This window comes from Panulirus ornatus, chromosome 59, assembly GCF_036320965.1.
Source record: "Panulirus ornatus isolate Po-2019 chromosome 59, ASM3632096v1, whole genome shotgun sequence".
NCBI classification, from domain to species: Eukaryota; Metazoa; Arthropoda; class Malacostraca; order Decapoda; family Palinuridae; genus Panulirus; species Panulirus ornatus.
In genome coordinates this window covers 27,540,675-27,555,918 of record NC_092282.1, presented here as the reverse complement: position 1 = coordinate 27,555,918, position 15,244 = coordinate 27,540,675, and the positions used below count along the sequence as shown (strand labels likewise).

General features: G+C 38.5%; 1 protein-coding gene across 1 annotated transcript in view; it reads right to left on the bottom strand.

Moving 5' to 3' along the window:
- Positions 1 to 15,244, bottom strand: part of LOC139767163 (long-chain specific acyl-CoA dehydrogenase, mitochondrial-like) — a 36,050-nt gene that overhangs the window by 3,260 nt on the left and 17,546 nt on the right. Inside the window, exons 5-6 of the mRNA XM_071696192.1 lie at positions 9,982 to 10,098; positions 3,144 to 3,257 (exon numbers count right to left, since the gene is read on the bottom strand). Coding sequence (XP_071552293.1) covers positions 3,144 to 3,257; positions 9,982 to 10,098 — 231 coding nt within the window. The remainder of the gene's footprint in view (positions 1 to 3,143; positions 3,258 to 9,981; positions 10,099 to 15,244) is intronic.

The window sequence follows — 15,244 nt, the reverse complement described above, 5'->3', positions numbered from 1 at the left end:
AGACATTAAATCCTGTTAACATATGTTCTACAATCTATATCTTAAATCCTCAAACCTTTGGTGCAGTATGTGTTTGTTAAAACTTCTTAGAATTCCTTTAACAGATCTATGGAAGCAACAAGATAATGTTGCCAGAACCATCAGGTTCAATGGCACTGCAAATGTTAAAGCTGAGGCTACATCAACAGCCAGGTAAAAGGAATACCCGATTGCCCTTGTGTGCTCACTCAGTGTCCCAAAATTATGAGCTACCAATATGTCCAAGAGAGTTGTCAACTACATCTATACACATATATTATCATTATCATTGTTATCATTATTATCATACTTAATCGCTGTTTCCAGTGTCAGCGAGGTAGTACCAGGAAACAGATGAATAGCCCATCCACACACATATATATACATAAATGCCCAAGAATGCACACATACATAATATTCACATAAACAGACATATACATATATACACATGTACATTTACTTGCTTGCCTTCATCCATTTCTGTCGCTACATTGCCAAACAGGAAATAGTATCGCTATCCCCCACTTCGTGAGATGGTGCCAGGAAAACATTCAAAATAGGCCACATTCATTCACACTCAGTCCCTAGCTGTCATGTGTAATGCACCGAAACCACATCTCCCTTTCCACATCCAGGCCCCACAAAACTTTCCATGGTTTACCCCAAACGCTTCACATGCCCTGGTTCAGTGCATTGACAGTACATCGACCCTGGTATACCACATCGTTCCAATTCACTCTATCCCTTGCATGCCTTTCACCCTCCTGTATGTACAGGCCCCAATCACTCAAAATCTTTTTCACTCCATCCTTCTACCTCCAATTTGGTCTCCCACTTCTGCTTGTTTCCTTTACCTCTGACACATACATCCTCTTTGTCAATCTTTCCTCACTCATTCTCTCCATATGTCCAAACCATTTCAACACACCCATCTCTGCTCTCTCAACTATATACTTTTTATTTCCACACATCTCTCTTACCCTTTCATTACTTACTCGATCAAACCTCCTCACACTTCATATTGTCCTCAGACATTTCATTTCCAACACATACACCCTCTTCCACACAACTCTATCGACAGCCCATGCCTCGCAATCATATAACATTGTTGGAACCACTATTCCTTCAAACATACTTATTTTTGCTTTCTGAGATAAAGTTCTTGCCTTCCACACATTCTTCAGCGCTCCCAGAACCTTCGCCCCCTTCCCCACCCTGTGACTCACTTCCTCTTCTATGGTTCAATCCGCTGCCAAGTCCACTCCCATATATATAAAACACAACTTCCTCCAGGTTTTTCTCCATTCAAACTTACCTCCCAATTAACTTGCCTCTCAACCCTACTGTACCTAATAACCTTGCTCTTACTCATTTATTCTTAACTTTCTCCTTTCACTCACTTTACCAAACTCAGTCACCAGCTTCTGCAGTTTCTCACCTGAATCTGCCACCGGCACTGTATCATCAGCAAACAACAACTGACTTACTTCCCAAGCCCTCTCATCCAAACGGGCTGCATACTTTCCCCTCTCTCCAAAACTCTCGCATTTACCTCCCTAACCACCCTATCCATAAACAAATTAAACAACCATGGAGACATCACGCACCCCTGCCGCAAACCAACACTCACTGGAAACCAATCACTTTCCTCTCTTCCTACTCATACACATGCCTTACATCCTTGGTAAAATCTTTTCACTGCTTCCAGCGACTTGTCTTCCAAACCATATACTCTTAATACCTTCAAAAAAGCATCTCTATCAACGCTACCAAATGCCTTCTCCAGATCCATAAATGCTACATACAAATCCATCTGTTTTTCTAAGCATTTCCAAATATCCTCTACCACTTCTGAAACCACACTTCTCTTACCCAGTCTGATGCTACGTACATGCCTTGACCCTCTCAATCAATAACCTCTCGTATAATTTCCCCAGAATACTCAACAAACTTATATCTCAGTAATTTGAACACTCACCTTTATCCCCTTTGCCTTTGCACAATGGCACTACGCATGCATTTCGCCAATCCTCAAGCACTTCATGTCTCAAACAGACCACATCAAACACATTTAGAAATCCTTCAAATTACTCACTCCATTCCTTCTTTGCCTGTTACCACTTCCATATCTAACCTCATCACTTTTGCTCGCAATCTTTTTCTCTCACAATGTTCACTGCCTTCCAAAACATATTCTTATTCTCCCTCAAGTTCATTAATATTCTCTCTCCCCATCTCTCATCTTCCCTCTTGTTCAGCTTCCATATGTTTCTCTTGAATTCTTACTACTTTCTCCTATATTTCTCTAAGAGGCCTACATGTATTCTCCACATAACTCTCTTTTCTCCCTCCCTAGCAATCTAGTTTCCTCAATCCATCATTCATTATCCTTTTCATACTTCCACATACCTCCCCCCCGCTCATGCCACACACTTCAATTGCACAATTAAACACTGCATCCTATAATCTTTCTACTCCGTTTCCACAATCATAGCTCCTTTTCCTCTCACCCTATGCATCCTTCATTTAATCTCCATTGGTACCTCAGCAAACCAGCATATTTTCCCAACCTGCTTACTTTCTCCTCTACCTTAAAACATGTCGTTTCCTCTCCTCCTACACCCATCACAAACTTTCATACCTGCCTTCACCAAGAAATGATTGGATATTTCACTTGCTGCCCCTCTCAGCACATTCACATCCTACAACTTCTCCTTTGGATGCCTGTTGATCAGTATAAATTCCAATCCTGTCTTGATCTCCATCTCCTCTCACCCACATATATTCTTTTTTTTTTGAAAACCAAGAAAATGAAAATATAATTTACATGCAAAGCTTATGTGTGACTTGGGTTACCTAAATGTTCCTGATGTGTCCCAAAATATGGTCTACAATTTACACTTACCAACCTTCCATAACCACAGCTTAGCCAAAATGTGGAAAAACAAAAAACATTCAATCATCTATATTACATGGGCTAGCAATCTATTTGGTTTAAAAATCAAGGTAACTATACCCTAAACTTATCAAACAGGCTTCAGAAAATTCAAATAACATTACTCTTGAAAGCCATTTACAGAACTTGAAATCATAAACATTTCTACATCATGAAAAACTTGACTCACCTGGAGAGATGACAAAGTCTTGCCAAATGCTTTTCTCGACCGCAAGTATCCTCTAGTCTCCTCAAACTGCCACTCACAGTTGGCACATGACATTATGCCAATAAGAATGCGTTCCTGAACAGTTAAAACATATAATTTGCATCACATAAAACAACAGGTTAACTTGAGCATAAAACCAAAGAACTGCTTCAGTACTTCTTTAGTTATTTCAAAGATATTAATCAAATATAATTTTCAACATTCAGATACAAAATTGATAATTCATTTTGTACAACCTCCATCAACAGATATGTCTTAGGACCACTAAGAAATTCTGGAAATACTAGGACAGATGTGGCAAAGTACAATGACCTCCTAAATTCTATTCAGAATTCATGTGCTGTTCATATATATTGGTTGTAACCAATATGTGCATGCAGGAAATGAACCTAACAGATGTGGGGCCCTAAATCTTATCCCTGTATTCTTATCCCAAAGATGCTGAAATTTTTCAAGGTAACTTTTTTAAGGCTCCAGTGATGGACACTATTCCACATCTCTACTACCCCTTTCCTCGGCTTGTTCTGTGTCCATGACTTTGTTGCTGGTGTAATGCTTCTACATATTCCATTATGCCCCTTTTTTTTTTTGATAACTTATAGCCATATCCTTTTGTTCCAGATTCTCCTCTCACTTTTAAGAACAGCTATATAGCAATATCCTTGTGGCCTTCTGCAAATTTGCATGTGGCTATCCTTTCTTCTAAAAATCAATAGATTAAGATTTTCCTGCCTTTACAACTCTGACTCAATTTTCATGTCATACTGTGTTCCTAAGGACCCTTTCCAGCACCCTTGTAAGATTCATTTGGGGAGAAAACTAGATTTTTGAAGCATATCCAACTTTAATAGAATGTACACCATATTTCCCTAAAAAGCCTCCTCTAAATGTACTTGAAGGCAATTTGGACAATGAAAAATAGTTTGCCTTCACACACTGTTCTGTAGGCATTTGTCAAGATTTCAACACTCAAGTCCCCTTCACAGTATGGTGCATCATGTTTTCCCTGAATATGGTAGTCTTAATCTTGTCCCTTTAATCTCTCCAATCTTAAAAGCTTTGCATTTTCTTGAGTTATATTTCCTTAGTTACAGCAGCTTTCGTTTAGGTCTCCTTACAGTACTTCATAACACTGCTACTATGAACTTTTTCCAGTTTGGCACCAACAGCAAACATTCAGGTATGACTTCCTAAATGACAATTCATTCAAAGAGAAATAGTAGCAACACCTACAATGAGCACTGAATGACCCATCTTGTCAACCTTGCTCTGCTTAAAAAGACTCATGATTGTATTGTGTTCATCCCCCAATTGGATAACTTTCAATCTACTAGCTTCAACATGCCTCATGAAGGTAACTTAGTAAATCCACAACCCATCTCTTTATTCTATGTTGCTTACTTTCTCTCACTTAAGCGTAAGTTTTCAACTTCATAGTAATGTTGGAAAATTCTACATTCACGAGGTTCTATCTCAAACTTTCTTTACTTAAGGGAAATTAAACACTACTGACCCCATCTCAAACTTTCCTTACTAACTTATTTTTCTAAATTTCTGTACAATGCACTCAAAGCCTTATTGTTTGCTCATTCCAATCTATCACCACTTTGCAACTATAAAGGTAGTTTGCATCATTATCAATATATTTCTTGTCATGAGGTCTTAATTTTTCTCATTTGATTTCAACAGGGTTCACACTCAGTTCTGTCAATTCAACTGTAAACATGTCTGCTCTTACTCCTTTTTCTCCCATTGTTGTAAAATTTATGGCCTCTCACTTCTCCCTGCATCTCAGGTCCCTTACTTCATTTACCAACTCTTATTTACCAAACCTCTTTTACATCTGTCTCTTCAAAAGACATAACCATACTAAAGATGCATACATTGTTTTAAGTTTAACATAAGGTAAGGAATTTACTATAACATTTCCATAGCAATAAATATATATTTTATTTATTTATATATTTTGCTTTGTCGCTGTCTCCCGCGTTAGCGAGGTAGCGCAAGGAAACAGACGAAAGAATGGCCCAACCCACCTACATACACATGTATATACATACACGTCCACACACGCAAATATACATACCTATACATTTCAATGTACACATATATATACACACACAGACATATACATATATACAAATGTACATAATTCATAGCCTGCCTTTATTTGTTCACATCGCCACTTCGCCACACATGGAATAACAACCCCCTCCCCCCTCATGTGTGCGAGGTAGCGCTAGGAAAAGACACCAAAGGCCCCATTCGTTCACACTCAGTCTCTAGCTGTCGTGTAATAATGCACCGAAACCACAGCTCCCTTTCCACATCCAGGCCCCACACAACTTTCCATGGTTTACCCCAGACGCTTCACATGCCCTCGTTCAATCCATTGACAGCACGTCAACCCCTGTATACCACATCGTTCCAATTCACTCTATTCCTTGCACGCCTTTCACCCTCCTGCATGTTCAGGCCCCGATCACTCAAAATCTTTTTCACTCCATCTTTCCACTTTCCAATTTGGTCTCCCACTTCTCCTCGTTCCCTCCACCTCTGACACATATATCCTCTTGGTCAATCTTTCCTCACTCATTCTCTCCATGTGACCAAACCATTTTAAAACACCCTCTTCTGCCCTCTCCACCACATTCTTTTTATTTCCACACATCTCTCTTACCCTTACATTACTTACTCGATCAAACCACCTCACACCACATATTGTCCTCAAACATCTCATTTCCGGCACATCCACCCTCCTGCGCACAACTCTATCCATAGCCCACGCCTCGCAACCATACAACATTGTTGGAACCATTATTCCTTCAAACATACCCATTTTTGCTTTCCTGAGATAATGTTCTTGACTTCCACACATTCTTCAAGGCTCCCAGAATTTTCACCCCCTCCCCCACCCTATGATTCACTTCCGCTTCCATGGTTCCATCTGCTGCCAGATCCACTCCCAGATATCTAAAACACTTTACTTCCTCCAGTTTTTCTCCATTCAAACTTACCTCCCAGTTGACTTGATCCTCAACCCTACTGTAACTAATAACCTTGCTCTTATTCACATTTACTCTGAACTTTCTTCTTCACACACTTTACCAAACTCAGTCACCAGCTTCTGCAGTTTCTTACATGAATCAGCCACCAGTGCTGTATCATCAGCGAACAACAAATGACTCACTTCCCAAGCTCTCTCATCCACAACAGACTGCATACTTGCCCCTCTTTCCAAAACTCTTGCATTCACCTCCCTAACAACTCCATCCATAAGCAAATTAAACAACCATGGAGACATCACACACCCCTGCCACAAACCTACATTCACTGAAAACCAATCACTTTCCTCTCTTCCTACACGTACACATGCCTTACATCCTCGATAAAAACTTTTCACTGCTTCTAACAACTTGCCTCCCACACCATATATTCTTAGTACCTTCCACAGAGCATCTCTATCAACTCTATCATATGCCTTCTCCAGATCCATAAATGCTACATACAAATCCATTTGTTTTTCTAAGTATTTCTCACATACATTCTTCAAAGCAAACACCTGATCCACACATCCTCTACCACTTCTGAAACCACACTGCTCTTCCCCAATCTGATGCTCTGTACATGCTTTCACCCTCTCAATCAATACCCTCCCATATAATTTACCAGGAATACTCAACAAACTTATACCTATGTAATTTGAGCACTCACTCTTATCCCCTTTGCCTTTGTACAATGGCACTGTGCAAGCATTCCGCCAATCCTCAGGCACCTCACCATGAATCATATATACATTAAATAACCTTACCAACAAGTCAACAATACAGTCACCCCCTTTTTTAATAAATTCCACTGCAATGCCATCCAAACCTGCTGCCTTGCCGGCTTTCATCTTCCTTAAAGCTTTTACTACCTCTTCTCTATTTACCAAATCATTTTCCCTAACCCTCTCTCTCTGCACACCACCTCGACCAAAACACCCTATATCTGCCACTCTATCATCAAACACATTCAACAAACCTTCAAAATACTCACTCCATCTCCTTCTCAAATCACCACTACTTGTTATCACCTCCCCATTAGCCCCCTTCACTGAAGTTCCCATTTGCTCCCTTGTCTTACGCACTTTATTTACCTCCTTCCAAAACATCCTTTCATTCTCCCTGAAATTTAATGATACTCTCTCACCCCAACTCTCATTTACCCTCTTTTTCACCTCTTGCACCTTTCTCTTGACCTCCTGCCTCTTTCTTTTATACCTCTCCCACTCATTTGCATTTTTTCCCTGCAAATATCGTCCAAATGCCTCTGCACAGTCTAATCTATAGCCCATGCCTTGCATCCATACAATACTGTTAGGACACCTATACCTTCAAACATACCCATTTTTGCCCTCCCACACAACGATCTCTCTTTCCACCTGTTCTCCAGTGCTCCCAGAACCTTCACACCTAACCCCCTCACCCATACTCTGATTTACTTCTGCTTCCAAGGTTCTATTTGTCCACTCCCAGGTATGTAAATCATCTCACTTCCTCCAATTTTTCTCTATTCAAACTCAATCCCCAACTAACCTGTCCCTCAACCCTGCTAAACTTAACCTTGCTTTATCTACATTTACTCTCAACTTCCTCCTTTCACACACTGCTAAACTCAGAGACCAACTTCTTCAGTTTCTCATTTGAATATGCCACCAGTGCTATATAATCAGCAAACAGCAATGGACTTGTTTCCAAGGCCCTCTCATCCCCACAGACTGCATACTTGCCCCTCTCTCTAAGACTCTCACAATCAAGTAGCTTGTTTCCTATAACTTCTTATATTCAGGTGTCCTTTCAATGTGTCTCATCTTCAGTGCTCTATATTTGGTCAAGTGAGATCTTTAAGATAATGCAATTCTTGTTTTTCTTTCCTTCTTTATTTCAGCATAATTCACAAATGCATTCAAGTTTGATTCCAGTCCTCCTAGTAAGCTACTTACACTGTTCAAACCACTTCAAAAAGTCACCTTTGTTTGCTCCCATTTTAGAAACCTGTGAAGGTGTCAGAATAATTGGGAAAAATTGTCATAAAAGGACACCTTGCTTTGGAATTAGTCTTAAGCTGTACAGAGACCTAACCTACGCTGGTACTGGCACTTCATGGGTACAAAAGAAGAGGTATCAAAAATATCACCATCATAAGAGGATATGGCACATTGAGAAAGGCTAAGGATTGGATGATTAAAGAAAATTCTGACCTGAAAAGATTGGAAATGTTTTACGAAGCTCAGCAATTAACAAACCACTGACTAAAGGAAAGACCTACCAAACTAAGAGTACTTTCCATTAGATTCTGTCAACTGGCACTCTTCTTGTGCAATTATCGGAGGTTTGTTAGGGCTTGATTAAGCCTCGACTCTAGTTTTCTTTAAAATGCTTCTGTAGTATTCCATTCATGTTTCTTATTTCCTTGGTATTGCATTAAACAATATTTCAAGCCTTTTGAAAGATAAAAGTGCATTTTCCATCTTTTAAAAACTTAAATACAAGGAGGGGAGGATTTACACAGTCCCCTGCTTTAGTTGCCTCCAATGGCATGTTGGGAATGTGTAAGTTGATAATAGATTAAGTAGTCGCAGCCTATTTTTGTCTATTCCTGGCACTACCTTACTAATTAGCAAAAATGAAATCATGAAAAAACAAAAAAGTACATTTTCATCACATATATTTTGTTTTACATTTTTTTTCTCAACTTGATACTTCTATATCTTCCTTGCCAAGATGCTTTCTGATTTAAAACAAAACATTATGCCTACTAATTGCTGCTGCTCATATATCATTATGCATCTTTCCTTACTAGACCATGAAATTCAAGTTCTTCCAACCTCTCAAAGCAGTTTATATGTTTCAGACCATCAATACTGCTTGTGAAGGGTTTATGTATTCTTTTTCACTTAATAAATTTCATCTAACTGAAAACAATACACCAAAGGATTATTGTGCTTTTATATATGTCAAACATTTTCATTAATAGCTCTCTCTCTTAAGAGAGTTCTTAATATTATACAGCTAATTGTATGGTTTGAAAGTACTATCTTCTCAATGTTCTCCCTGAATCTAAGTTTTTCATTTACAATTATCATTATATCTGACATTTTCTTTACCATTTCTTTCCTTGTTTGACTCAAAGTGTCAATATATTATTAATCATTCCATGATTTATTTCTTCAAATTTCTCTCCAAATTCCATGAACTTTTCTTCAGAACATTTGTAGATGATTTCCAGGTCTCTCTGGAATTTCTCATGATCATCACATGTTCCTATTGATGTACTTATTCATATGGAAAACAGACAATACTCTCCCTTACATTCCCATCCAAGAGATTTGCAGTACTCAGTAAAAATACTTGAGTTTCTATCTTCTCTAAAAGAAAATTTGTCAAGTTGCTGATATTAGCATCTTAACATCTCTCATATGACCTTGTGTACATTTCTAAATCCCTGGCTTTAAAACTTGTATAAAATGTGAACAGCTTCTCAAACTGCATGTTAGACTCAAGGAACTGCAGCATAAGTACTGTATTTTCACAAAAGATCAACACTGCTAAAGGGAAATCTTAGAATGAGGCATGCTAAAAACATATTAAAGCATCTAATTAGAAACTGTTCATTGCATGACACTACAATGACAATACTGAACAAAATAATATTCATTAGTTTCATGTAAGTTAAAAAAATTGACAGTTCTACTGAAATCACATTTCTAAGCAAATGTTTGAATGCATAATTGATTCTTTACACATATGTAACTAACCTGAGGCAGTTCATTCATTAGATAATAAAATCCATGGTTTACTTTCCCCAATAAGGCAGAGGAGGGCAATCGGACATCCTCAAAAAAGAGCTCAGCCGTGTCCTGGGATAAAAAAAGAAATGATTATTCTTAAACTTTACAAAAGGGAGCTAAAGTACAATATAATGTTGTTCCCAACAGCCATACATTTGGTAAGTTCATATGTGCCTACCAATCAAGTGACCACATTTTAAATTTCACTTATGCAGAGCAAAATTTACTAGCTGATATCTTTCTCCCATTCAACTTAAAATGGTTTCAGAAGTCTTTAAGTACCACAGCTTGGTCTCTGACAAAAGTTATGTTTTTTTTTTTTTTTTTTTTTTTTTTTTTTTTTTTTTTTTATCGCTGTCTCCCGCGTTTGCGAGGTAGCGCAAGGAAACAGACGAAAGAAATGGCCCAACCCCCCCCCCCCATACACATGTACATACACACGTCCACACACGCAAATATACATACCTACACAGCTTTCCATGGTTTACCCCAGACGCTTCACATGCCTTGCTTCAATCCACTGACAGCACGTCAACCCCTGTATACCACATGACTCCAATTCACTCTATTTCTTGCCCTCCTTTCACCCTCCTGCATGTTCAGGCCCCGATCACACAAAATCTTTTTCACTCCATCTTTCCACCTCCAATTTGGTCTCCCTCTTCTCCTCGTTCCCTCCACCTCCGACACATATATCCTCTTGGTCAATCTCTCCTCACTCATTCTCTCCATGTGCCCAAACCATTTCAAAACACCCTCTTCTGCTCTCTCAACCACGCTCTTTTTATTTCCACACATCTCTCTTACCCTTACGTTACTTACTCGATCAAACCACCTCACACCACACATTGTCCTCAAACATCTCATTTCCAGCACATCCATCCTCCTGCGCACATCTCTATCCATATCCCACGCCTCGCAACCATACAGCATTGTTGGAACCACTATTCCCTCAAACATACCCATTTTTGCTTTCCGAGATAATGTTCTCGACTTCCACACATTTTTCAAGGCTCCCAAAATTTTCGCCCCCTCCCCCACCCTATGATCCACTTCCGCTTCCATGGTTCCATCCGCTGACAGATCCACTCCCAGATATCTAAAACACTTCACTTCCTCCAGTTTTTCTCCATTCAAACTCACCTCCCAATTGACTTGACCCTCACCCCTACTGTACCTAATAACCTTGCTCTTATTCACATTTACTCTCAACTTTCTTCTTCCACACACTTTACCAAACTCAGTCACCAGCTTCTGCAGTTTCTCACATGAATCAGCCACCAGCGCTGTATCATCAGCAAACAACAATTGACTCACTTCCCAAGCTCTCTCATCCCCAACAGACTTCATACTTGCCCCTCTTTCCAGGACTCTTGCATTTACCTCCCTTACAACCCCATCCATAAACAAATTAAACAACCATGGAGACATCACACACCCCTGCCGCAAACCTACATTCACTGAGAACCAATCACTTTCCTCTCTTCCTACACGTACACATGCCTTACATCCTCGATAAAAACTTTTCACTGCTTCTAACAACTTGCCTCCCACACCATATATTCTTAATACCTTCCACAGAGCATCTCTATCAACTCTATCATATGCCTTCTCCAGATCCATAAATGCTACATACAAATCCATTTGCTTTTCTAAGTATTTCTCACATACATTCTTCAAAGCAAACACCTGATCCACACATCCTCTACCACTTCTGAAACCGCACTGCTCTTCCCCAATCTGATGCTCTGTACATGCCTTCACCCTCTCAATCAATACCCTCCCATATAATTTACCAGGAATACTCAACAAACTTATACCTCTGTAATTTGAGCACTCACTCTTATCCCCTTTGCCTTTGTACAATGGCACTATGCACGCATTCCGCCAATCCTCAGGCACCTCACCATGAGTCATACATACATTAAATAACCTTACCAACCAGTCAACAATACAGTCACCCCCTTTCTTAATAAATTCCACTGCAATACCATCCAAACCTGCTGCCTTGCCGGCTTTCATCTTCCGCAAAGCTTTTACTACCTCTTCTCTGTTTACCAAATCATTTTCCCTAACCCTCTCACTTTGCACACCACCTCGACCAAAACACCCTATATCTGCCACTCTGTCATCAGACACATTCAACAAACCTTCAAAATACTCATTCCATCTCCTTCTCACATCACCGCTACTTGTTATCACCTCCCCATTTACGCCCTTCACTGAAGTTCCCATTTGCTCCCTTGTCTTACGCACCCTATTTACCTCCTTCCAGAACATCTTTTTATTCTCCCTAAAATTTACTGATAGTCTCTCACCCCAACTCTCATTTGCCCTTTTTTTCACCTCTTGCACCTTTCTCTTGACCTCCTGTCTCTTTCTTTTATACTTCTCCCACTCAATTGCATTTTTTTCCCTGCAAAAATCATCCAAATGCCTCTTCAGTTTCTCATTTGAATATGCCACCAGTGCTATATAATCAGCAAACAGCAATGGACTTGTTTCCAAGGCCCTCTCATCCCCACAGACTGCATACTTGCCCCTCTCTCTAAGACTCTCACAATCAAGTAGCTTGTTTCCTATAACTTCTTATATTCAGGTGTCCTTTCAATGTGTCTCATCTTCAGTGCTCTATATTTGGTCAAGTGAGATCTTTAAGATAATGCAATTCTTGTTTTTCTTTCCTTCTTTATTTCAGCATAATTCACAAATGCATTCAAGTTTGATTCCAGTCCTCCTAGTAAGCCACTTACACTGTTCAAACCACTTCAAAAAGTCACCTTTGTTTGCTCCCATTTTAGAAACCCGTGAAGGTGTCAGAATAATAGGGAAAAATTGTCATAAAAGGACACCTTGCTTTGGAATTAGTCTTAAGCTGTACAGAGACCTAACCTACGCTGGTACTGGCACTTCATGGGTACAAAAGAAGAGGTATCAAAAATATCACCATCATAAGAGGATATGGCACATTGAGAAAGGCTAAGGATTGGATGGTTAAAGAAAATTCTGACCTGAAAAGATTGGAAATGTTTTACGAAGCTCAGCAATTAACAAACCAATGACTAAAGGAAAGACCTACCAAACTAAGAGTACTTTCCATTAGATTCTGTCAACTGGCACTCTTCTTGTGCAATTATCGGAGGTTTGTTAGGGCTTGATTAAGCCTCGACTCTAGTTTTCTTTAAAATGCTTCTGTAGTATTCCATTCATGTTTCTTATTTCCTTGGTATTGCATTAAACAATATTTCAAGCCTTTTGAAAGATAAAAGTGCATTTTCCATCTTTTAAAAACTTAAATACAAGGAGGGGAGGGTTTACACAGTCCCCTGCTTTAGTTGCCTCCAATGGCATGTTGGGAATGTGTAAGTTGATAATAGATTAAGTATCGCAGCCTATTTTTGTCTATTCCTGGCACTACCTTACTAATTAGCAAAAATGAAATCATGAAAAAACAAAAAAGTACATTTTCATCACATATATTTTGTTTTACATTTTTTTTCTCAACTTGATACTTCTATATCTTCCTTGCCAAGATGCTTTCTGATTTAAAACAAAACATTATGCCTACTAATTGCTGCTGCTCATATATCACTATGCATCTTTCCTTACTAGACCATGAAATTCAAGTTCTTCCAACCTCTCAAAGCAGTTTATATGTTTCAGACCATCAATACTGCTTGTGAAGGGTTTATGTATTCTTTTTCACTTAATAAATTTCATCTAACTGAAAACAATACACCAAAGGATTATTGTGCTTTTATATATGTCAAACATTTTCATTAATAGCTCTCTCTCTTAAGAGAGTTCTCAATATTATACAGCTAATTGTACGGTTTGAAAGTACTATCTTCTCAATGTTCTCCCTGAATCTAAGTTTTTCATTTACAATTATCATTATATCTGACATTTTCTTTACCATTTCTTTCCTTGTTTGACTCAAAGTGTCAATATATTAATTAATCCCATTCCATGATTTATTTCTTCAAATTTCTCTCCAAATTCCATGAACTTTTCTTCAGAACATTTGTAGATGATTTCCAGGTCTCTCTGGAATTTCTCATGATCATCACATGTTCCTATTGATGTACTTATTCATATGGAAAACAGACAATACTCTCCCTTACATTCCCATCCAAGAGATTTGCAGTACTCAGTAAAAATACTTTAGTTTCTATCTTCTCTAAAAGAAAATTTGTCAAGTTGCTGATATTAGCATCTTAACATCTCTCATATGACCTTGTGTACATTTCTAAATCCCTGGCTTTAAAACTTGTATAAAATGTGAACAGCTTCTCAAACTGCATGTTAGACTCAAGGAACTGCAGCATAAGTACTGTATTTTCACAAAAGATCAACACTGCTAAAGGGAAATCTTAGAATGAGGCATGCTAAAAACATATTAAAGGATCTAATTAGAAACTGTTCATTGCATGACACTACAATGACAATACTGAACAAAATAATATTCATTAGTTTCATGTAAGTTAAAAAAATTGACAGTTCTACTGAAATCACATTTCTAAGCAAATGTTTGAATGCATAATTGATTCTTTACACATATGTAACTAACCTGAGGCAGTTCATTCATCAGATAATAAAATCCATGGTTTACTTTCCCCAATAAGGCAGAGGAGGGCAATCGGACATCCTCAAAAAAGAGCTCAGCCGTGTCCTGGGATAAAAAAAGAAATTATTCTTAAACTTTACAAAAGGGAGCTAAAGTACAATATAATGTTGTTCCCAACAGCCATACATTTGGTAAGTTCATATGTGCCTACCAATCAAGTGACCACATTTTAAATTTCACTTATGCAGAGCAAAATTTACTAGCTGATATCTTTCTCCCATTCAACTTAAAATGGTTTCAGAAGTCTTTAAGTACCACAGCTTGGTCTCTGACAAAAGTTATGTTATAACCACTTAATCAGGCTGTTGGAGCTACCTAGCTAGTCTGGTACACTTTGTCACTAGTAATCCAGGTATTTTCTGTGCATATGAATAAAGCAATCCAGTGTTTCTAAAGGCTGCAGACATGGCATCAAATAATTCTGGACGCTGATTGTTTAGAATGTTTTATTGTAGTTACTTCAACTTCCAACTTCAGACATAATATTATACAATCTTCCATACTTGTCAAAAGGGGAATGTTTCTTAGTGTAGACTGGAAACAAAGCCTTCCAGGATTCATCATGTTCTTTTCTCTTTTTTTTTTTGCTTTGTCGCTGTCTCC